The sequence below is a fragment of the Podarcis vaucheri genome, assembly GCF_965113315.1.
Source record: "Podarcis vaucheri genome assembly, chromosome: 3".
NCBI classification, from domain to species: Eukaryota; Metazoa; Chordata; class Lepidosauria; order Squamata; family Lacertidae; genus Podarcis; species Podarcis vaucheri.
In genome coordinates, this window is record NC_138761.1 from 53952776 (window position 1) to 53978457 (window position 25682).

The 25682-nt window shown below is 40.5% G+C and overlaps 1 protein-coding gene across 10 annotated transcripts in view; it reads right to left on the bottom strand.

The window, feature by feature from the left end:
- The window catches only part of QKI (QKI, KH domain containing RNA binding), a 108966-nt gene that overhangs the window by 50954 nt on the left and 32330 nt on the right, over nt 1–25682 (bottom strand). For all 10 annotated transcript variants that reach the window (XR_014217502.1, XR_014217503.1, XR_014217504.1 and 7 more), the window contains exons 2-3: nt 22331–22473; nt 7524–7640 (exon numbers count right to left, since the gene is read on the bottom strand). Coding sequence is in view for 7 of the 10 variants with exons in the window: in XM_082215325.1 (XP_082071451.1) it covers nt 7524–7640; nt 22331–22473 (260 nt within the window). In the remaining 3 variants the exon portion in view is untranslated. The remainder of the gene's footprint in view (nt 1–7523; nt 7641–22330; nt 22474–25682) is intronic.

Below are 25682 nucleotides of genomic sequence, written 5' to 3' on the forward strand. Positions count from 1 at the left end.
AAATCCAAACTCTTCTTCTTCTTCAAATCATGTAAGAAAGGCCAGTAAAGTGGTGCCTCGCAAGACAAAAAGAATTCGTTCCGCGAGTCTTTTCGTCTTGCGATGTTTTTCGTCTTGTGAAGCACGGTCCGTCGCAACTGCGCCTCTTCAAGCGGCTTTAAAAAAAAGCGCAAGACGTTTTCGTCTTGCGAAGCAAGCCCATAGGGAAATTTGCCTAGCGAAGCAACGCAAAAACGGAAAACCCTTTCGGCTAGCGAGTTTTTCGTCTTGCGAGGCATTCATCTTGTGGGGCACCACTGTAAAGACTATCAAATACTCCTATGGCACTGTTTAAAGCTCTACTACTATTATACTTCAAGAAACAATTGGAAGAGCTTATATGTTAGAAGTCTCGGGTATTAGCATTGGGTTTTAAGACAATGACACCAAGTGTTTTTCCTGCAAAGTTCTTGCATACCTCCAAAAGGCATCTGAAATACAAATTTCTCAGCAAAATAAAACATTCTCGTACATTTCAGAGTATTCTTTGCTGAAAAACCTTTATTGCCAAATTCACATCACTAGCAGGAGACCTTAAAGCAAAGTTAATTGCATAATTACTGAGCAGTTCCTCAATTATTCTAGTTTATTTCATGCTTCTAGCCCAGATAGATATCTAACTATTTGCAAACTAAATCAAACATTTTCTGCTCTCTCCATGAGTATAACTATTTCTAGTTCATTACCGAATACCTGCTATCATAAACATGACACACCTTGTAGTAAACACTATATTCACACGAAGAAATGCTGCCTCTAAGCATCTTAAAATGTATTAAATTTCTTCATCTCCAGAAAAAGAGAGATGGCACTATCAGAGTTTAAAACAAGTTTAACTGAAAGCTGTCACTGGTGGGAAGAAAAGTGCAGAGCCACCACTTCCTTAATCAAACAAAGCAGGTAATTAACAGCCATTCTGACATAGTCCCTTATCACCAAAATACACAACACTACTCAGTTCTCCTCTGTGCCAGTTGCTCTGCAACAACAAAGCAGGGCTGATGTTTCAGGGTCACATTCATTCATTTAATACACAAGCATAACTTTATTTTCCAGACACCTATAATTAAACACAAGAGCCACCTAACTAATTTTCAGGCAGGCTTGCATGTGAATGTGATAAAGGTAAAGGTAAAGGTACCCCTGCCCAAACGGGCCAGTCTTGCCAGACTCTGGGGTTTGTGTGCCCATCTCACATTTATTGGCCGGGGGCCAGCACTGTCCGGAGACACTTCCGGGTCACGTGGCCAGCGTGACAACGCTGCTCTGGCGAGCCAGAGCCGCACACGGAACGCCGTTTACCTTCCCGCTGGTAAGCGGTACCTATTTATCTACTTGCCCCCGGGGGTGCTTTCGAACTGCTAGGTTGGCAGGCGCTGGGACCGAGCAGCGGGAGCGCACCCCGCCGCGGGGATTCGAACCGCTGACCTTTCGATCGGCAAGCCCTAGGCGCTGAGGCTTTAGCCCACAGCGCCACCCGCGTCCCCTGTGAATGTGATATTTCCCCCATAAATGATTGCCTTTCATTTTGTAGTTTCAAATAACTACAGTTCACATAGTTTTGATTGCATAGCAATTAGATACACAAATAATCCAAAAATGTGGTTATATATATATTTTTTAGATTGTAAGCAATCAACGCTATTCTTTTTCTTCTGTACATACAAGCTTCTCATTAGAAGACAATTGTCTCTTACAAAACTGCCAGCAGATGTCTTCTTTTTTAAAATTAAGAAAACGACTAATAAACATGCAACACCATGGGTAAAATTCAACATAGCACTAAGGATATTGTTCTGCCAGCAGAAGCCTTTCTGCTTGCCCAACGGAATGATCTCTCCTTGTCTGCCCGCATGCTGTTCTTGACATTTTCCTGACCCTCCTGAGTGGATTTGAGAGAAGCAAGGGGAGGGAGGGAATTCCCACTGCACTAGTGGGGAGTCCTTGTGCAGGCTGCAGTTAAGGGGATTGGGTGCTTGAATCTGGCCCTATGAAACCTGCAGTTTAATATGCTTCTGAAATCATTCTAATACTTGAAGGTTGGAATGCACTGGGAAAATTATTCACCATGATTAAAAGCTAGACCTGTCCATCAAAATGCAAGATTCCCCACACCCTGTTCCCTCTTGGTCTCTGAGGGTTTCCACAATCAGCATGGCTTCGTCTCTCAGAAAACAAAGGGGGATGAGGGACTGAAAATCCAGCATTTAAATAATGCTTTTATGTGTTTCTAAATTGTTATTTTAGTGATTGGGGTTGTAATGTTTCAACAATATTGCTTGTTTTTGGGGGGACTGCACACTGCTTAGAGATTTCTGAAATACTGAAGAGGTATATTTCATATATTTTTAATATGAAATATATAAATGAGAAAATGGAGGCAACAGAGCAACTTGGCAGCGTCTAGGCCAGGGCAGTCCAACTTTTAATACCAAGTGTACTTGGTATGGAACTCGTGGGCCACATACTGCCTTGTCTTGCAGGGAAAGGAAGCATGCCCCAAAATATGTGTGCCCACCCCACCCCTGCTCTTGTGCTGCCTTCCCAAAGTTGGGTAAGTGAGGTGCCAGGCTTTGGGAAGCAGGTGCAAGGTTCTGGCAGCACAAGGGGTCTGGCAGGGTCCTAGAGCCCTCCCACCTCCTTCCCAAAGCTCGGAAAGCACTAACTAGACTTTGGGAAGAAGGCAGCAAAACTCTAGGACCTGAGTCAGAGCTCTATCACACCTTCTTCCCAAAGCCCAGAACCTCAGTTACCCGGGGGGTGGGGATTGTGTGTCAAATGTTGCCAAGGGCCACCCACAAGGGTTGCATGTGGCCCTTGAGACGTGCGTTGGATCACCATGGTCTACGGGCTCTTGTTCGGGGCTGTGTTATTGGTTTTACTGCTGCAATTGAAATGTTTTTAAATGACTTTAATTTGTGGGATTTTAAAATTTTTGGTTTGTTTTAAATAAAAGAAAGATGTGCCTGGAAATAGAGGAGCAGTGGGACAGAGTAGGGGGAGCAATCACAGTGGTTCAAGCTTGAGGAAGGAATGGTGTGGGAAGGTGGGGCTGGCTGGGTAAGGGGCACACAGCACAGACAGTTGGTCATTGTGGCTGTGTGCCAATCCCTCCTCCAACCTGGGGAACTGTAGAAGAAGAAGAAGAGGAGTTTGGATTTGATATTCCGCTTTATCACTACCCTAAGGAGTCTCAAAGCGGCTAACATTCTCCTTTCCTTTCCTCCCCACAACAAACACTCTGTGAGGTGAGTGGGGCTGAGAGACTTCAAAGAAGTGTGACTGGCCCAAGGTCACCCAGCAGCTGCATGTGGAGGAGCGGAAGCGCGAACCCGGTTCACCAGATTATGAGTCCACCGCTCTTAACCATTACACCACACTGGCTCCCTGTCAGCCAACCCTCGTGTCTGTGACTGCTGTTGTCAAATGCTAGGTCGTTTCAGAATAAGACCTCCCTCATCTACAATCTGATTGTGGATGAGAAGGCTGATCTGGTCTGTATCACTGAGACCTGGGTGCGTGAGAAGGGTAGAGTTGGGTCTCACCCAACTGTGGCTACCCTGGGTATTTGGTGCAATATTAAGACAGACCTGAGGGTCAGAGAGGGGAAATTGATGTGGTTTATAGAAATCACCCCCTCTGTTTCTAAGCTCTCTGTCCAGGGGTGGGGAATAGGATAGACTGGGGGTTCTGCTGGTTTACCGCCTGAGCTAACAGAGCTTTTCTTGGAGGTGGTGTTGAGGACTACAAGACTGCTGGTTTTGTGGGGATTTAACAATCTCTGGACTATCTGAATGGCTAAAGCTATTGACAGGATAGTCCCTAAGCACCCTCTCCCACTTCATGGAGTCCGACTGACTCCCTGTTATACTCCAGAGCTTAGGGTTAGGAAACAAGTTGGGAAACTGCTTGAACTCAAGTGGAGGAAAGATTAAATCAAATGCAATCATCATTGAGCCTACCTAGTGGCAGTGAAAGCAGCAAAAGAGGAATACTTTGCTGCCTCCATTGCATCCTCACTATGCCATCTGGCAGAACTTCTCCAGTAGCGTGGGACCACTTACAATCTGGCCTGAAGGAGGAGGTGGAACAGACAGTAGCTCGCTGTGACTTATTTGCAAAGCATTTTGATGACAAAATTACTTCCATACACCAGGATCTTGACTCCACTGTTATTACAGATGAATCTCAAAGAGTGTCCAGATCACTGTCTAGACCTGTTGTGCTGGTTTCAGCTAGTAAGGATTAAGGAAGTGGAAGGGTCTGCTTGGATTAATGAGGGCAACCACTTGCTCTCTGACCCCTTGCCCCTCTTCGGTAATAAAAAAATAGCAGGGAGGGGACAGCTGGCTGGGCCAGAAAGGTAATTAATGCCTCCTTGCAAGTGTGGGGTGATCTCTGCTTGCTTGACAGAGGCAATTGTATTTAATAGAAAATAAAGATAAGGTATTGACTAAGATGTATAAATGTCTTTTGGAATAGTAATAAAAGACGAGCAGGTGAAATCGGCGATAATACACTGGGTTGTGGAACACAGATTTGAATTTCACAGCATGTTATACACTGAAATAAAATTATATGAAAATGATGTACAGATGGTATTTAACACCTAGTAAATTAGTGAAAATGTACAAGTCAGATATATGCTGGAAATGTAAAGAGAAAAAGGGTACATTTTATCATTTTATCCTGAAGGAGCATCTCCACCCCCATCGTTCAGCCCGGACACTGAGGTCCAGCGCCGAGGGCCTTCTGGCGGTTCCCTCATTGAGAGAAGCAAGGTTACAGGGAACCAGGCAGAGGGCCTTCTCGGTAGTGGCGCCTGCCCTGTGGAACGCCCTCCCAGCAAGGCAATTGTCAAGGCAATAAACAACTATTTTACTTTTAAAAGACAACTGAAGGCAGCCCTCTTTAGGGACGTTTTTAATGTCTAATGCTGTATTGTTTTTAATATTCAGTTGGAAGCCGCCCAGAGTGGCTGGGGAAACCCAGCCAGATGGGCGGGGTATAAATAATATATTATTATTATTATTATTATTATTATTATTATTATTATTATTATATATGGTGGTCTTGTAAGATAGTAAAAAACGTCTGGGAAATTATTTACAATGAACTGGAGAAAAAAAAGTTGAAGGTAATTTTTACTAAAAACAAAACAAAACCAGAGGCTTTTCCTTTAGGGATAATAGGACAGGATACACTGAAAGACCAGAAAAAAAAACTGTTGATGTATACAACCATGGCTGCCAGGATGCTTTTTGTGCAGGGATGGGAAGAAGACACTGTCCCAACCAAGGAAGAATGGAAAGCAATGCCAGTGGTGGCAAACCTATGACACGTGTGCCACAGTGGGCATGCAGAGCCCTTGGCCCATCCGCGCTGCTGCTTGCTGGAGTGGAGGTAGCAGTGGTGGCGGCCGCGGAAGAGGCGGCTCCCACCCAGGTTCTGGGGCCCCACCAGAGCGCCACCTGGAGCCTTGCCTGAACCATGGCTTGCCGCAGCAGCGAAGAAGCAGTGGGAAGCAGGACAACTCAAAAGCCCAGTTGGCCTGTGTGGCATAACTTTGGGCAGCATGCTCAGAGCAGGATCCCTGGCTGGGGCAGGCCTTCAGCTTCACTGGCGGGGACCACAGCAAACGGTGGCAGCAGGCAGGAGCAGCAGCTGCTCCTGTAGCCGCCCTTGCGAGGATGCCCACCCGCGGCAGCCTCCTGCACCGGACAAGGGCAGCAGGTGCAGTGCGGCTGGAGATGCTGCAAGGCGGCCGCCTCAGATCAAGAGAAGGCGCAGGTGTGGCCTCACTCATGTGCCAAAACTTAGCCTGGCGGCAAAACAGCAAAAATGGCGCTTAGAGAAAAGAGCATTCTGGTGGCGCACCCTGCTAGGCCTTTCTTGTTTCTAAAGGTGCAAGGCCAGCTTTGTCTTGCAACTGGAAGCCTCCACTTCACCCCCTAGCAAGGCTGCTCTCTTGTCCTCCTTTCTCTTCACTGGGCAATTCCCCATCTGCACTTAACAGGGCTGGTTAAGAATAATAAAGAACTAGCAAGTCATGTATGGTGAGCTATTTATAGAAGTCTCCCCCCAAAAATCCCCTCCGAAACAACAACTCCGTGGAACCCCCACCCCAAAAAAAGTTCAACAGCTCTGGGCACTCTGTGATAAATAAGTGGGTTTTGGGTTGAAGTTTGGGCACTTGGTCTCTAATGAAGAATAAGAAATCAAGAAGCAAAGACTTTTAATCAGGAATGGGGGAGATATTAGGATTATTTAAATTACTGTAAACAATTAAATATATTAGCAGGATTAATTTAAAGTCAAGCAATTAAAAGGTGATTTTGGAAGAAATGCAGAGAATAATTAAATAAAAGGAGTTAAGTGGGAGATGCAGTTTTGGAAACTATTTTACAGGAAAAGGGAAGAGGATTGATTATTTGCTGCATATTTTTATTTTGTTTGTTTATATTTCCAATGTAATGTACTGCAGTGTGTGGAGTCTTAAATTGCAATCCATCTAAAGGGGTTTAGTGTTATTTATTTTTAAAAGGAACCAACTGGTGCATGGTTTAAACAGCAACGTAATCCACTGATTCCACTCTGACCTTGATATTAAACCTTGGACATGCATGGTTTGTGACTGAACTAAGATTAAGTGAAGGATGGCAAGATTTGTTTCACAGATAGTTAATTGTGAGATTTTCTAGTATCTTAAATATTTTCAAGGATAACAGCTTGTGACAATAGGGCACGGAGAGAAATATCATAGTTGAAAAAGTTTCTTATATTATTTCAAGCATCTCAAGAGTTCCTCTTTCAAGCAACTTTTTAGTTGCAGCAGCACAACACTGAATTCCACAACCAAGTCATTGTCTATTTCAGAATTTAGTATCTAGCTCTGAGTTTGCCATCATTATCCCCTGAGATCACCAAATTTTATATTTTAACTAGCTGGAGCTTTGTAATTTGCACCATTTTCAAAATAGGAATGTCATGTGCATCTTTCCACATGTCACACTGCATTCAGCATGCAGAAGATGAAGCACAGAAAATAATTTAAGCTGTTTACTCAAGTAACCTATTATCATTAGGACTCTTGCTGTTGTAATCAACCACCCAGTCATAATATATCTACAATGTCACCAAAGTATGAACTCCAAGCCATGAAAACACTAACGGCCTTAAGCAAGTTCCCATGTCTCAACTCCTCAATTTGCTATAGGGATATTAGTACTGGCCTACTTACAATGATGTTGAAAGGATTATCAAGATAATGCATTTGAAGCTCTTTGAATACTTGATACTGTAGGCACAGTTATGAATTATAGAGTCCACTCCACCAAGACACACACCCATATAACTAAAAGCCTCAAGGTTTATTTAATCAGCATAAAATAATCATATGTACAAACAATGAAGAACATATAAATAGCATAAACAAGCTCTTCTAACAAACTAGGAGTTTTAAAATTATCTTTAAATTATCTTACCTTCTTTTTGTCTCTCATGGACCCTTTGCCTCGGACCATTATCTTACATCCTGTTTCAGCCTCAAGCTGTTTAGCTGTTAGCCCTCTGGGCCCAAGGATTCTTCCAACGAAGTTGAACTGAAATTTAAAGAAGGGGAAAATCACCATTTTCTTCAAAATATAGCAATAAACATTCAGATAACAATCAGCATTGTACAAACAGAAACTTGTCCTAATTACTGCTACTCAATTTCCCACAGAACAGAATATCTCTCCACCGTATATTTCACTGGTCTGTTGTCATGCTGTAGTTTGCATGACCGACCACAGGTGGCACTAAGTCCTGAAAACTTTAGTGTGACAATTAGGAAGAGGATGCAGCAAGATGAGGCAGGGACTAAAGGAGAAGACTAAGAGGAGGAGGCAGAAGTAGAGCAACCAAATTTAACCTCCTGGTCAAAGATGGGTCCACAGACCGGAGATTCTCCACCCCGGAGAGAGTGGATCCTCTGACCTCTGGGGCGTGTAGCTATTCCTGCCCGCAATAGTTGTCTTCCCAATTCTAGAGCTGGAGAGGGGAAGTGGGCATCATCCCCACAGTTGCACTGGGCTTCCAAGCAGATTTGGAGATTGCTCCTGCAACCACGCTGCACTGCTAAGACACTTGGAACACCATTACCAAGCACTATGCTTGCTGGGTCAATCTACTCTCCCCAAATTCTTAATTAGAGACAAGACATACTGTTTTGGGAAGCAGTTCTAGAAAAGACCGATTTGATTGCCTATTAAGGCCAGCCAAACATTATGGAGCCCCCATATTTTACCTAATGCAAGCATCATTGATCACTCTTGAATGTGTAATTACTTTTGCTGCAATTCTTTTTGCATCACTGTATGCAGAGCTTTGGGAAACAAATTACAGAATTTTAAAACAAGCTGAGCCACCTGCTAGCTATCTTTTCCTGCTTAATACACAAATCTGAGCTATATGTTAATTTTATATTTTATTCTGTCAGCTCTTAAATGTCAGTCAAATGATAACAATACTACTTTTACATCCTTCACACATCTTAACCATGAGAAAAACTAAAAATCGATAGTCACTTCTCACTATGCTCCATGAATAAAGACTAGCAACTACAAAAACACAAATGTAAGAACAGTGTCAGTGATATACTATGAAGTTAGCAGATGTTCATTTGTTAGAGAATATTATATAGCTACTTCCAACAAATAACAAATACATTCTGAATTGTAAAGTTAAATAGGTCTAGTAAACATTTCTAAATAGTGAATAATCAGATCTTATTATATCATTTATATACAATGCACTGTTACATGAGTTGTCACCTTCAAAAACAAACAGAGCAGAAAACTACATACTGGAAACACTAACACATTACTATTCTTAACTGTGATACTAACTCACATTAAAATTAATCTACTGTATATATCCAGTGATTTTTTAAAAAAAATTGTGAACTATTTCAACATTGCACCTGTCTCACAAAGGCACTCTAAATAAAGAAATTAAAGGATGTGGGGGGAAATTGTCCACTATTAACAATAAAACAGTGGTTACATTAAACTTCATATAACCATAGAGCAAATTCTTCTGAAACACTGTCCAACTGCTACATTTAACAATAAGCATAATCCAGTCAATTCTACTTATTTCAATAGTTGAAGCTTAGACACTTAGTACGTCAACAAATCGGACAGTGCCTAAATCAAAGTAGATAGTACTGAAGATAAAAGTCTTTTACTATAACTGAATTGCAAAAACAAAATAGTTTTAAATAGGCATATAGTTTTATGAAAGCAGCTGATGAATATCTAAAAGCAATGATAGTGGGAAGTCTTAATTGCCTAGATGTAATGTTGTTGTTTGTTTCTCTAAGCTCAATACCAAGTATTAGCATAAAACAGGTTTGGGCACAACAGAAAAAACAGTGCCCTGCCATTTACTTCCTGTAGTTATCATGATATGTTCCTCAAAATGGCAGGAGTTAAACGACCTCACTGGCTGCATGAATATCGGTTTAACATTCCAATTATGTGTGTAGCCTGTCATTATGTCTAGCAAGTAGTAGCAGCAACAAATTCGTTTGCTTCATGCCTATATGAAGAAATAGTTTGAAATCAATCTTCACAAGGGTGCCGAAGCTTAAAGCCAAATAAATCAGGATTGAGCCAAATTTACTTTCATGTTAGTACGAATTCATATTAAATATCAGTGACTATCCCATCCACACATTCATGTCAATGCAAATGTGTCCACTTTTTCCTATACAGATTATCTCTGTACTAAAAAAAAAAAAGTGTCCATTTGTCTGTGAAATGTAAGGAATCAATGTTTTTGGAAAGCATAACTTGGTGGCTATGATTTATCTATAGACTTCTGGACTATTCCTCCTGCAGAGGAATCTGCTAGAAAAGCAGCAGATAAGAATTGTTAAGAATTCCACAATTAACATCTGAGTTGAGAGTGGGATCACACTGTCCCATTCCATTCACTGGGTGCATCTGTCCCATCTCTGAATTTATGTGTAGCTAGGTAAATGGGAGATTTTTCAGTGCTCCAGCCTCAGGGCTGTAATGCATTGTACACTCCAGGCAGCTGAACACTTGTAGGTACAATCTACAGTTCTAATATTCTACATTCAAATCCAGAAACATTTCAAGGCCAACACCTCATCTCCAACGTGAAATCAAAATAAGACCACCTAATCAAAATTGTATTCCAACAGTATCAAGCTAAAATAATTTACAAGTACTACTTTACAAACCAATTTCATTTCTAATTGGTCCTGGAAATCTGCTGAAAAGCTGTTCAAGTCCCTCCAACTCTTGAATTATCAAATCATATCTATCTTTAGAAATATCACTGACAATCAATTCCAAAAACTGGATTACTGTTTTTCACTGCTTCTTTAATCTGGACTAACCAGATTATCTCTGTGATCTCGATAAAATGAGTATTCTAGATAGCAGCAGGTGCTCTGTGCTTTAAAAGGCAAAAACCTAAAAAAATAAAAATGTAGTATGAGGTTTAGAATGAATTACTAAATCCTTTAAATCCACATTATTCACCTCTAATAACCCATGTACCAAAGAGTTGAAGCGTTTAACTGATGAACAGCTTTTCTATCTAATGTAAATATAACAGATCAAATGGAAAAAGCCTGAATGGTTTTCCAGGTCAATCATGATAACAATGACAATAATAAGGGAACAGTGGTAGTAGTAAATAAAAGTGCATGGCTTTTTAAAAAAGACTGGTGGCGTTCTTTAGGAGCAAAGTAATATCCTTCTTACATTTACTTATATCTGTGTGAGGTAGCCCAATTATGTGTGAAATATGTAGAGGGGATTTCAGAAAATAATAAATAGTACTTCCCCACGCAATAACTCCTAAGGACCCCTTCCTAACAAAGCCCCAATTAACTCTCCCAAACCTGCTGCTCCAGAAGGTTGGGAGATCTTCCACAGCAGCTTTCAATCTCACATGAGGAATTATGATTGCACAAGGTCTATTTTTATTTAAAATATTTCTATCTCACTTTTTAATACTGATTCACAAGGTAGCTTTCAATATAAACCTAGAATAATTAAGAACAGGATAAAAAGAGGAAAACAGCAATGTTTTAACTCTTTATGGTAAAGGGACAAGGTGCCACAAAAAAACAGAAAGGTCCTGCTACCTGTTACCATCTACATTAATTCTGAAAGTGGGACCATTCTCAAGGCCTCTTAAAATGTTCTTAAAAGTTGAGCATGTACGTGTGAGAGAAAAGTTGGGTGCTCTATTTCTATGTAAATTAGGAACCAATCTGATCATTTCTCAAATAGGATTATTTACACTCTACCTACCAAACATAGGCATGTCATTTTCATCTCATGAAAATCTTCTCTAGTTTGCCCAGTTACTCTCAGACTTTGGTTCAACCTATCAGTCTTGGGCATTTCATTTTGTTTGCTACTTTGCTTTTTTGAGGGTGGAACAGGGCCAAGGCAGAGTGAAGCAGAATGGAACACCACTGGAAAGAAGAAGAGAAGAGAAAATTGTCCGTTGCTCAGATTTCTTTGTTCTCACAATTAACACATACTGTCATGGCTGCTTTTCATAAGACCCTGTATGACTATATTTCAAAAGCCTTCCTTTTTTAAGAGAAAAAGGGAAGCATTCAAAATGCACATATATAGTGCAAAGAGATGCAGGACTTTGTTGAAAGAATCAAAGTGTAAATAACATTCTAGTTGTAAATGAAGATTATTTGCACCATCATTCCAGAAAAATGAAGAACTTTCAGTGGGTAACTTGACTTAAACCAATGGTTTAAAATCAGCCTTTGCTTGCCAATTTAGATTTTTACTATTAGTGGTTGCTAACCTCTGGCTCTCTAGATGTTGACCCTTGACTTACATCATCCCTGACTCTTGTTATGCTGGATGAAGCTGATGCAGGTTGGAAACCAACAACATCTAGAGGGCTACAAATAAGTCATCTTCAATTTAAATTGTTGTTTTAAATCACAATTTAAATAAAGCCACCATCTGCCTGTAGGTCTCCCGCTACCACAAAGTACACCCCAGGTTTCCGTCTTGTGTCCACCCACTCCTGTAGTCTGCTATCCGTGGATTGTCTGGTCCTCCCCACACAGATGGAAGAGAGAGAAGAAAGGAATATACAAACCCAGAGAACTTAACATTGAAGCTGGGAAGGAAGATGAGGCAGTTGTGAAGAGATGCTGGGTGGCAAACACTTGCCAAACAGTATCACTGAGCCTGAAACCCATTTCAATTGTGACCAAACATCATTTGACAAGCAGTGTTCTTTAACAGCTCGTAACATATATTATGTAAGTCTTGCACTAGTTAGCAGCTTCCCCCAAAATTTAGTGCCAACTCTGAGCTACAAAGACAGGCCAAATCAGTTAATTTTTTTCACTTACTGAGGAAAAGGTTACTCTAAAACCAGAGAGAGAATTTTAAATATACAGTGGTACCTTGGGTTACATACGCTTCAGGTTACAGACTCCGCCAACCCAGAAATATTACCTTGGGTTAAGAACTTTGCTTCAGGATGAGAACACAAATCGTGCAATGGCAGCAGGAGGCCCCATTAGCTAAAGTGGTGCTTCAGGTTAAGAACAGTTTCAGGTTAAGAACAGACCTCCAGAACGAATTAAGTTTTTAACCCGAGGTACCACTGTATTCAAAAATCTGTTACAGAATTATACTCATAACCCTGGAATCATTTAAAAGCATATTATTACTTTTTGACAGACAGACCAGCTATCACTTTTTCTTCTTTTCTTTTTTAAAGAAACACTAGTCTTCCACAGATGATTTGAGACCCATTACTTTGCTGGCATCCATCTGTTTTAAGAGACAATGGAGTACACCTCTGGGGGTGAAGTCAAACCGCTGCATTAGCAGCACTGAAGTGACCTCCCCAGGGCGCAAGCCTGGCAGTGTGTATGGAGGTTCTGGGTTGCCCAGATGAGAAGACCACCCTCTCGGCCTCACAGGTGTGGTCCACAGGAAAACGGAGAAGTACATTTGGCATCAGTTTGGCTGCAGCAGTTGGTGGAAGGAGGCATACAAAATTTACTCATTAGGCTTTTCTTCTCCCCAGGATATCCTGCAAGGCAGCGGAGGTTTAGGATCAGAGTTTCCCCCCTTCTACATGGGCTACCTTCTCAGGTTGACGAGTCCCATCTGCCCCTCACTTTTCTCTGCAGCACATGCAGAAAATGCACTCCCCAGAAGTACCACAATGTGTCCCCCAACAGAAGTACTACCCCTCCCCTAACACCCTGACCCATTGCTATCACCATATTGCGAAATTAAGAAGTGAGTAACTGCAAGTTTGTGTTAAAGATGGGGAGCAGGTCTAAAAAAGTTTAAGAGTTTATTTTAAAATCTTAAGTTATTTCCACCTTACATCCTGCATCAGTGTGAGAGATCATCCTAATAATAATAATAATAATAATAATAATAATAATAATAATAATAATAATTTATTATTTATTCCCCATCCATCTGGCTTGGTTTCCCTGGCCACTCTGGGCAGCTCCCAACCGAATACTAAAAAACACAATACAGCATTAAACATTAAAAACATGCCTAAACAGGGCTGCCAAAGTAAGATAAAAGCAAGCAAAGATTGCTTATTGCTTTGACATCTGACGGTAGGGCATTCCGCAGGGCAGGCACCACTACCAAGTAGGCCCTCTGCCTGGTTCCCTGTAACTTCACTTCTCGCAGTGAGGGAACCACCAGAAGGCCCTCAGAGCTGGACCTCAGTCTAGCTGCCGCATTCTGGATTAACTGCAGTTTCTGAGTCACCTTCAAAGGAGCGCATTGCATAGTCCCACATAGAGCGCATTGCATAGTCTAAGCAGGAGATAACCAGAGAATCCACCACTCTGGTGAGACAGTCTGCAGGCAAGTAGGCTCTCAGCCTGCATACCAGATGGAGCTGGTAAACAGCTGCCCTGGACACAGAATTAAACTGTGCCTCCATGGACAGCTGTGAGTCCAAAATGACTCCCAGACTGCACACCTGGTCCTTCAGGGGCACAGTTACCCCATTCAGGACCACAGGGTCCTCCACACCAGCCTGCCCCCGTCACCCAAGAACAGTACTTCTGTCTTGTCAGGATTCAACCTCAAACTGTTAGCCGCCATCCCTCCTCCAACCGCCTCCAGAGACTCACACAGGACTTTCACTGCCTTCACTGGTTCTGATTTGAAAGAGAGGTAGAGCTGGGTATCATCTGCATATTGATGAACACCCAGCCCAAACCCCCTGAAGATCTCTCCCAGCAGCTTCATGTAGATGTTAAAAACCATGGGGGGGGGACAGAACTCTGAGGCATCCCACATCTGAGAGCCCAGTGGTCTGAACACTCATCCCCCACCACCACTTTCTGGACACGGCCCAGGAGAAAGGAGTGGAACCACTGTATAACAGTTCCCCCAGCTTCCAGCCTCTAGACGGTCCAGAAGGATGTTAGATTCCATACAATTCATTTTTTGTGAAACTAACAGTGGAATCCTAGCAATATCTTACCCTTACATTAGTCTGTATCTTCTAAGGCTGCAATTCTATCACAGTAGATGGTATGAACTGAAATAAAGTAAATTCCCTTCTCATATTATGCTTAGTAATTTTTGATAAATAATTTTCTGGACCTAGTTTATGAATGTATCTTATTGAATTTCAATAAACACAAAGTTGAGCAATATGAAATGAACAAGTATTAGTGTCTTACAGACTATTCTATCAGTCATATTATGTAAAGGGGGTACAAGGGAGACAGGATTAGTGCCAATAAAGTCACATTATTTCACATAGCCTCTCCACAAACTTGCTTGCAAGCCTGGAGGCTTGGAGCCTTCCTGTAGCGTATTGATAAATGTGAGAAAGGGGGCCTGATTTATACATGAGTAATATTCTAAAGAGGAACTACCTTTACAGACCTATAAAAATATGTATGGGCAAATATAAATTCCATATTTAAACTTCTTAGCTGATTCACAGTTACCCTGAAGAAATTGAGTATCCAAATATGTTGATTACCCTTTGCATATTAAAATATAATTTGTCCAGTTAAAGAATTTTTGCTGAATACCCAGCATATCTATGAGTGGAATTCTAAATTTCACTCTTCTAATGATTGAGTCCACACCAGCATTTCAAATTAACAGACAGAATGATCCCCCCCTCCTCCTCCTGTGTGCTGTTCTGGGGGGGCGGGAGGCACCATTACACAAGCAGAAGTGCTAGGCTTCTGCTGACAGGATTAGTTAGGTGAATCCCACCCTCAAAGTTTACAACAAACCCTAAAAGTTTACAAAGTCTGCTAGCAGATTTTCTTAGACCATAGAGTTAATCCTGTTTTGGAACTAAAGTACAACATTAAAATATATCTAGCTATCCCTAATACAATCTTTAAGATTCTATTCTGAATGCAACATAAATCCCCTGAGCTTTGGAAGCTGTAGATCTTTTCCATACAAAACTTGTGGCTCAACTTTAGACTTCAACAAGTTCAATATTGGTATAGCTAGCCTTCTTCCCAATAGTTCAGCAACGTTTGAAAACCTTGCCTACTTTCAGATAAGCTTTCAGCTTCATTTCTTTTGCACGAGGGTTCCATGAATACAAGGCAATGAAGAATACTCCAGGTTATCTATAATTTCACAAATCTTCACAGTTACTATAGTTTTCATAATTAAATTATTATTTGTTTACAATATAATCCTAAAAATGTGAAAAGCATTCTGAGGCCTATTTCTGCATGAGCAAATGCGAGCATACAACCTGCATACAATAAAAGCAAAATCCTGGCAACACTATGTCAGGGGATCCTCTACAGTTTCACCTTTAGTAGATGTAAAGCACTGAGTGTCATCAGCATAATTATTGTCAGCCACTCCAAACTATTTCATGCAGAAGTTGAATTGTATACAGCAGATAAAATGGACCACAGCTTATGCAACACCACTCTTCTTAGCCAGCCAGCCAACAAGTCAGGAATCAAGCCAGCAAAGTGTTGCTCCCTCAATTCTATCTTGGCAACTGGTCCAGAATGATACCAGGGTTAACAGAAGAAACATTTAGTAGGCCTCAGTCCATCTGCAAACTTCTTGAATACTTCTGTTCCGAGTTCTAGTCTCAATTTTTCATATGGAAACAGGTCCTTACATATTTTGCTAAACTTATTTCCAAGAAATTGCTAATCTCTGCTTCTTATATGAAAAAAGTTACAGTCATACCTCTAGTTGCGTTAGGTTCACATTGCGGATTTTTGGGTTGCGAACGCTGCAACCCCGGAAGTGTATACTCCCAGGTTTCGCTGTGTGCTTCACGCATGAGCGCTCTATTGCATCACATGCAGAAGAGGCGCTCTACTTACGGACATTTCAGGGTGCGAACGGCACCCCAGAATGGATCATGTCCATAAGCAGAGGTACCACTGTACTAGCAGTAATTTGAAGAACTGCAACTTGTAAAGGTAAATCAAATTCTTCTACATTAAAAAGCATGCTATAGTAATACTATATTTTAGTCTGCAAAACAGCAAGCAAGAATATATAATCATCTGAATAAATTGCAAGATTAGAAGGCAAACCAATCCATTTACAGTGGGACATTTCACCTAACAGGTTAAGGAGTGGACATAGAGGTATCTTACCACTTACGTTCAATTTCTCCAAACTGTCTGACCTTCACTGTCAGTAAGCAGAATGACAAGCCCACCAACTGTTTCCCTCCCTGGGCTACAATGCATTCTCCTCCTTTTTAAGGCCAGTGTACCACTGCAACAAACAGCAGGACTTAAGCCAGCTGCTAGAATGTCACACAAATATATTTAGCTCTGATCTCATTTATTGCCTTCCCTTAGTGACAACCATGTAGTAACCTTCTTGCTCTTGCCTGCTGACATTCTTTACCAAACTGGCACCACCACAATGCAGCAAGATTATCTGTCATCAAGACACATGTATATGAGGTAGAGTCTTAATGTATTTATTACTTTTTATTTGCTTGAACTACCTAGGACAAGCTGAAGTTTGGCAAATACTTGGGCACATCCTTTCCTCACTAATTTCAGTAGAGCTGTGTACAAGTCATAAGTGAAATTCTCATGCTGAATTTTTATAGTTTTGTGTTATTACAGATATTGTCATACTATTCATCAATATACTGATCAGATATTAGAAAAGCTACCATACCACAGCTGCATGGGTGCCTTAGGTTGTTTTTGTTTTTTAATTTTTTAAAAAATTGGATCAAAAGTGTTGTATCTCAATGTTCTAAGTCATTATTTTGGATAATGTGTTATCCACATTCCCTGTTGGGTCATGTATGCAAGATAACTGACTGTTTAGTTTATTTTGTTTATAGTGAAATAAAATTATACACACATACACAAACGCAGCAATTTAACACATTTTATTTCATTCCTCAAGCTTTGTGGAAAAACTGGTCCTTAGAGACAAACTGGAAAAGGTTTGTGGAAATAGAAGTACTTTTATTCCCATCTGAAGATTGCCAGATATTTCTGTTGTCATTGTTGTCCCCCCGCCAAAGCTCCTTTTATCTGACATGGGGGAAATTCACAGAACTACATTGGAGGATAATTCCACCCATAACATCCAATTACAAAGTCAACCACAAATAAGGTTTTTTAAAAATACATGATTTTAATAATAGCCTGCATTAGTTGAATTCTCAATACTCAAGACTTAGACCTGCTTCAGACATCATTTGATTGCCAGGAACATGTTTTGAACTTTCACTTCTCCCAAATTCCCTCAATCCCTAACTTCTGGCATGCTTCTTTTGCCATGACATCTGAATGATTCAAACTATGATTCAAATATTAGGGAAACCCCAATAATGTCCAAGTACAAATATACTTTTATCTCCCTTAGGCTACCCCTTCCTAAACAGCTAAGTGATGAATGAATGAGAATGCTTAAGTAGGCACAGAAACTCTGATGGAGGCGCTGGGGGCAGGGGAAAGAAAATGCAAGGAGAAGCAAGGGAATATCATGGTTAAGGGGATAAGCTGGTTAATTGTCATTCCCAAGCAGGAATGCTTGCAGGTACTACATGTCTGACTTAGCTGATCCACAGCTAATATTCAGTACCCTTTTGTTTAGAAATGCAAGGCATCTACAGATAGATGATGGTCAGCTCATTCAAGTCCTCAAGTAATTGATCAAAGAACTGAAATATATATAATTCCAGCATCCACTGAATGATAAACTTATTCTCAACTGGGAACTAAAGAGAAAAATTAATAATCTAAATCACATTAAGGAGCAAACACACCATGCAGATTTCTGAAGTTCAAATTGGTCTAGAAAGAGTAGCATGCTCCATGTTCTCTATCAGGATACCTTCATTCTTTCAAAGTCTGGGTTTCATTGCAAAAGAATTCTGTCTTCCAAACTAGTCACAGAAAATTCATATGCTATTTACAATCAGCCATCAAACAGTGATTTGCTGCTGTAAAGGTACATCTATTTAGCATGCCCAATGTATAGACCGAATTAAAGAATTTCAGCAATCCCCAACCAGATTCCAGAGAGTCCTGACTGCAGCTCTTTCTAGTGATGGCATTACTCCATGCTTGAGTACTTCTTCATTTGTTTCACTATCAACTGACAGGATATTCAAACTGTAACCCGATGATCATATTTGATGAGCTCTCTTATTCATAGGAATCTGATCTTATGCAGTCTTTTATTGGCAAGCTGGATTCCGGTAAGGTGCATGAAGTCAGCTTGACCGATTGATCTATCACCCAGCTGATGGCAATACTTGTCAGGGATGTGTTCTTTCTCAAGTTAGCAACACACTGACCATGCTAAACCTCTAAACACACATTTTTGAAGACAGGTATTCATGCTATCTCTCTTCTCTTATCAACCAGTAAGTCTCTGCTTCCTTACCCTCTTGAAACCTAGCACGATAATATAATTAAGGGAAATTAGAAAAGAAATATAGATATAAATATCCAAAGCACTGTCAGAAAGAAGTTCACTTGTTTTGTAGTGTCACAACTTGGAATTAAAAAATGAGACAGATTCCCTATCATATTTTATAAAAAGGAGACACTTTCAAAGTTTAATTTTTTTTGGAAAAGACAGAAGTTCAATGGGCATGCCCTGACATGACTTTCTGGAGTATTTTACATAGCATCATGTCACTGAACTTCTACACAGGACTAATAAACACTACTAAGGGGGCGGGGGGGGGTGAAGGGGTAATACTGATGAAAGCCAGTGTGGTGTAGTGGTTAGAATGTCAGACTAGAACCTGGGAGACTAGGGTTCAAATCCCAACTCAGCCCTGAGCATGGATGCCCAGGTCTCTAGGGTGGCACAGTTAAAGCTAGTGCACCAGCTGCGCCTGTTTCTGGGCACAATTAAAAGTGCTGGTTATGACCTATACAGCCCTTTATGGTTTAGGTCCAAGCTATCTGAAGGAGCGCATTTCCTCATATGAACCTGCCCATGATTTAAGATCTTTCAGGAAGGCCTTCTCTCATTCCCACCACCCTCACAGGCATGCTTGGTAGGAACATGGGAAAGGGCCTTCTCATTGGCTGCACCCAGACTTTGGAACTCCCTCCTTGCTGTCCTTCCACTGGCAGGTGAAGGTTTTCTTGTTCCAAGAGGCTTTTGAGAACTGACTGCTTTTAATGAGAGGACTGGTGCCGTGCTGTTTTTATTGTAATTATCTGTATAGTTTTAATAGATTTTGCATGCATGCATGCGTGCGTGCGCGCGCGCGCACACACACACACAATTTTTAATTTCAAATTCCATCTAAGTTTAATTTTTAAAAGGGTTGTTCATAGCTGTTATTATCTATAAGCCACATTGAGCCTGTCAGTGAAAAGGGTCGAATATAAATAAATATATGTACAACTACAACAGCAACATAAAAAGCTGCCTTAGACCAGGTCAGATATTTGCCCATCTAGCCTAATATTACCCATTATGACTGACAGTAGATCTCCAGGGTTTCATCACTTCCTGCTGCAGGAATGGAGAACCTCAGGTCTGGCGGCTGAATGTGGCCCTCCAGGCCTCTCCATCTGGCCCTCAAAACTATCTACAGCTCATACCCCTCTCATTGGCCCTACTTTGCACCAGAAGTGCTTTTGCCTGACTGGAATGTGTCCTTGAACTCTGATGATGCCTCTTGCAAGTCTGGATGGAGGATAGGGAGGGCTGTGTGAGTACATGTAGTAAATGTAGTGAGTACATGCCTACTATACAAAGTTTCACTAGCAGCTCTGTCCACTTTTGCTTTTGGTCATATCCACCACTGGCACAAGGCCCTTAGAATATTGCCTAGAAGGGAATGTGTCTCTTAGCTTGAAAAGGGTTCCCCATCCATGCCTTACTAGACACTTTTACCTGGAGTTATCAGGGATTGAACCTGGCAGCTTCTGCCTACAAAGCATGTGCTCTACACTATTGAGTAATGGTTTTCTCCCCTGGAAACAGATAGTAGTTTGGGAGGGTGGGAGATTTAAACTGGGAATAGTGTAGATAGCAAGAAAATGGCCCTATGTATTTCAAAGGATTTCGAAGTCTGAAAGCAACAAGAACCAGGAGCTAATAAAAATAGAAATATGACATTCTCATCAGCCCAAATCAGCAAGCAGCATGGAAAGCGATTTCAGAAAAAGCAGCAACTTGGCAGAAGCCCTGTCCCAGGGTTGGTATTTTTTGTTTTGTTTTTGAAGAAGAAGAAGATATCCCGCCTTTCACTCCCTTTAAGGAGTCTCAAAGCGGCTAACATTCTCCTTTCCCTTCCTCCCCCACAACAAACACTCTGTGAGGTGAGTGGGGCTGAGAGACTTCAAAGAAGTGTGACTGGCCCAAGGTCACCCAGCAGCTGCATGTGGAGGAGCGGAGACGAGAACCCGGTTCCCCAGATTACAATACTACCGCTCTTAACCACTACACCACACTGGCTCTAACCACTACACCACACTTGAGTGGGGTGCTCCTCTCCCCCCCGCCCACCATCGCATTTTCTGGTCCCATGCCCCATTCACTGTATTAAGGCAGTAAATGCTACCCTATCCTGCATTTTAAAAGGTTTTGAATAAAATTATACGGACTCTGAATTCCTTAGTTTGTTATGTCTTCATTCCATAATTTACTCAACCATTATTAATTCAGGAGGAGCAATATCACAGCTTTCCATTTAGTAGTAACTGTTTTATGTACTAATCATAATTAGTCTGTTACTTAACTGAAAAAGTTACCATTGCTCCTATCAGTATAGTTTCTTTTTTTTTCTAAAACATGCATGTATAGACGCTCAACATGCTCAGCTGTGACAAGTATAAAAAACTTGAGCACACTTCCCAAACTCAGTTCAATGTGCCTGCAAGTGCTGTGCCCATAATAGGTAGAGCTCAATCAAATCCCAGATATTCTCAGAAAAGCAACTGCACATTATGTCTATACTTCCAAAAGCATAGACATAAGATTGGACACTTCTCTCAAAACAAAATGGTCAAATGACCAGTCAACCACATTTTAACGGTTGCCTTCCGTTAAACTATACTGCCACTGTATAAAAAATGAAACTTGCTAACCACATATTTTCCAACTATTAGCAAATCAAAACTTATTACTCAAGATATTTCAGTGTAGATTTAGATATTTAAAGAGTTGTTGTTTAAAAAAAACTTTAGAGCTTTGCAGAAGTTCATCTAATATGAAGTTTCAATTGTTATTCTGTTGTAGAGGCAAGATGTCATGTATTCTGAAGTGCAATCTCATACGTTACAGAAAGAAGAGGGTTCTACCAAATTATCATCTGAGCAGCAAGCTAGCCTATGCCTGTTTTTAGACGTAGGAAGGCTCATATATGGGAACATTTCAGAAACATCTCATTGGAGACAGGTGAGTTGATCCTGAGCACACAAACTGCAGGTGCTGTGGGGATGAGTATAAATGGTCTTACCCATTGGCATCATGATAGAATCACGTAGCTTCTAGAACAGTATTGCTTTGCCAAGCATTTGACAATAGCTAATACCGTTAACAGCTCGTTATACTTTATGAAGTGACCACTTTCTTAATCTTAGTTTAGTCCAGAAAAATAGCAAGATATAAGCCATAAAATAAAAAATAAAGATTGCTCTATTTATCAGACCTTACACCTCAGTAGTATTCTTGGATCTAGAAAACTGGCAAACATGAAGCCACACTGAGAGGGTATTACACAAGCTATAAGCCAAAAGACAGATTCACCAAAAGAAGGTACTTACATCTGGATATTCTTTTACAGGCACATATAGTTTCTCTTGTAACTGTACAATAGGTCCCACAGCATCAGGTAATTCTGCACTTCTCTTCTCCGTGCTACCATTTAACGTGTCGTTATACATGTCTTTCCGTACTCTGCTAATTTCTGTGGGGGGAAATGTATACTTTGTGTTAATCTCAAGACATTACAATTTCTAAAACATTTATTTATCAATTTTATTGTCATCTTTATGGGACCCCAAAATTTATTTCAATTATAAAACAATTGGAAACTGAATACATATATGCACCTTTTAAAAGCTACTGCCAGTTATACTCCAGGGATGTTTCTTTACATTAAAAAAAGGCTGTTGTAGTAAAAATTTATAGATGTATTGACAAGGAAAACTTACAAATGTACCAGAAGCCGTTAACTGCTCTTTATTACTGAAATATGTAAAGGGGAATAATCGAAGTATTTCATGAATTTCAGAGGGTCCATTATTGAGCACTATGACAAACCATTTAAAGCAACCAGAGTGTCAATTTATCTTTATCTTTATTCTCAAAGTTACTAGAAAGTTACTAGAACTATTACTAGAATAGATTATGTTTATAATGTTCTATTAATGCAATTAGAAGGTAATCTGAGGTAGGAGAGGACATTCTGCTTTATAATTGGTGCAGGGAAACTCATCAATCCCATTTACTACTTCATCATTATATATTTACTCTCTTAAAAATACTCAAAATTGATTCACTACAACTGGAAGTAAAGCTGTCAGTACAAAACCTCTTAGTTATTGTTACCATAATATTTTACTTAAGTCCACCTTCAACTTTTGATTCAAGCAAAATACTGAAACCTTGTGAACTATTTAAAGCTTTCCAAAATAAAAGTGTTTTTGCTTGCTTTATGAAATCAAATCCAGGATTGATAGGTATCATCCAACATCACACTCTTCCTCTCCTTTTCACTGTGGGCCCCCAAAAATCTGCTTCTGAGCGGCAGGGAACACTCCAGAATAATTATGGGAGATAGGAGGAAAGGAAGTTCCATTGCACAAGTGGAAACTTCATTGCACAATCAGGTGGGAATCATAGGATGTTACCATAAGGGTTCAACCTCAGAGGAAACTACAGTACAGCAAACAGAAAATTCCTAGGAATTCTAGAACCTCGTTGGGTCCATTGACACACACATGATCACATCAGGTCTACTGCTCAAGAAACAGTCTAAACAATCTTCTGAAACCTCACCTAGTAGTGATCCAATCACAAAAGAAGGAACCAAAGCCAATAACCTATTTCCAGACCAATGTAACAGACCAAATATTCCAAAAGAGAAAATAACATCTACATGCTTCAAATGTGGGGCTGGGAACTCAAAAAGATAATACTGACCAAATAGAATTGACTATTCAGCTCTAAGGTAATTCATGTCACACCTCACATCATGATGAAGTCACAGAATATCACTGCTATGACAGAAATGAAGCTTGCATTTACCAAGATCAATCAGCTAGATTTTCAAGCAAGTGTTACTGAGGACTGCAGGCTTGAATGTGACTTTACTTTTCTTTTTAAAGGTCCACATTTTGGCAAGTTAAAGAAGAAGAAGAAGAGTTTGGATTTGATATCCCGCCTTTCACTCCCCTTCAGGAGTCTCAAAGCGGCTAACATTCTCCTTTCCCTTCCTCCCCCACAACAAACACTCTGTGAGGTGAGTGGGGCTGAGAGACTTCACAGAAGTGTGACTGGCCCAAGGTCACCCAGCAGCTGCATGTGGAGGAGCGGAGACACGAACCCGGTTTCCCAGATTACGTGACTACCGCTCTTAACCACTACACCACACATCCATGTGTAACATTAAGAACATAATATGATACAGATCTCAATAGCAGCCTCACAAATTCAGGGCACAGCAATTATTAGACAAAAGTTTCTCTAGCTCACCTCCCCTTACAAACCTTACATCTGCCATTAGGGCACACTGGCCCCAACTTTTTCTCAAATTCAAACAGGCTTTCTTGCCTTGTAGTATAGAGAATTCTTCGGTGCCACAGACAACATATATGACTACTTACAGGCTACTGAAATAAAGGTAAACAAAAATGAAACTTTAAATACATGTACAGGGTGGAGGGGCAGGATCTTCCTAAGTTACTAAACCAATGTTTTGGAAGCATCTCTTAAAGAATAATTTTCTGTCCCACTGTCCTATTCCATTTTTTATATATGTTGTCTTTCATTAAATTTATACATTCTGTTGGTATTCAGTACAACAGAATCTAATTAACTAGTAGTCACTATAGACTGTGGTGTAGAATATTTACTATTGTACCCAAAATGGAAAAGAATTTCAAAGAGCACATCCAGAAACATTTAAGCTTAGTAACAGTAATTTCATTTCTCTACCACAAACTCACATAAAAATACACCTATGCAGTGTGCAGAATTCTCAACTAAAACCAACTTTAGACTGAATAGTAGTCTCCCCATGTTAAAAACCAGTGAAGTTTCTAAAGCAGTTTGACATGTTTTAAGAAAGGGAATTCCACTAGGTAGCAGAAAACTGTTACATTACTTTAAGTAGCTCTTTGGATCACATACATTAATAGGATTCACTGCAAATCACTGTTTTCCTTCACACTCATTTCTCGTACACAGCAGTTCGAAAGCACACCAGTACAAATAGATAAAGAGGTACCGATGCAGCGGGAAGGTAAACAGCGTTTCCATGCGCTCTAGCTTCAGTCAGGGTGTTCTGCTGTGCCAAAAGCAGTTTAGCCATGCTGGCCACATGACCCAGTAAGCTGTCTCCTAGGTCCTAGTCCAACACACTAACCACTACTGCACAACAGATGTGGGGTTTTACTTATTTCTGTGTTCTTTGGAATTTAATTTTTTCCTTCCATCAATTTTCTTTGTGAATCCAGTTCATAGTGGTTAGAATGATTGACTTGTCATATGAGACTGATAATATATTTTTAACTATTTGGCAGCATTTCAATTTGGCAGCAAACTCAATTTCATCATTTTCTATTATAAAAATGGACCTGCGGGGTTGCAAAGCCCTCACCCCAACTGCAACACTCGTATCAAATGGCTTCAGCATTTAAAGCAACATCTTCCATACACAAACAGGTTTGAATCTAAACAGCCTTTCAAACTAACATTTCAAAATTGGTATAGCATTCAATTCACAATTCATAGCAGAATATTTTAAAACTTGAGCACACTGATTAGTTGCTAAAATTCCACAAATTTTACACAGGGCCCACACATTTTGGTGGGAAAGTACACTTTAACAGGGCCTGAATGAACACGACACAACTGAGAACTAAAGACTCAGATGTTATGCAGTACAAGGCC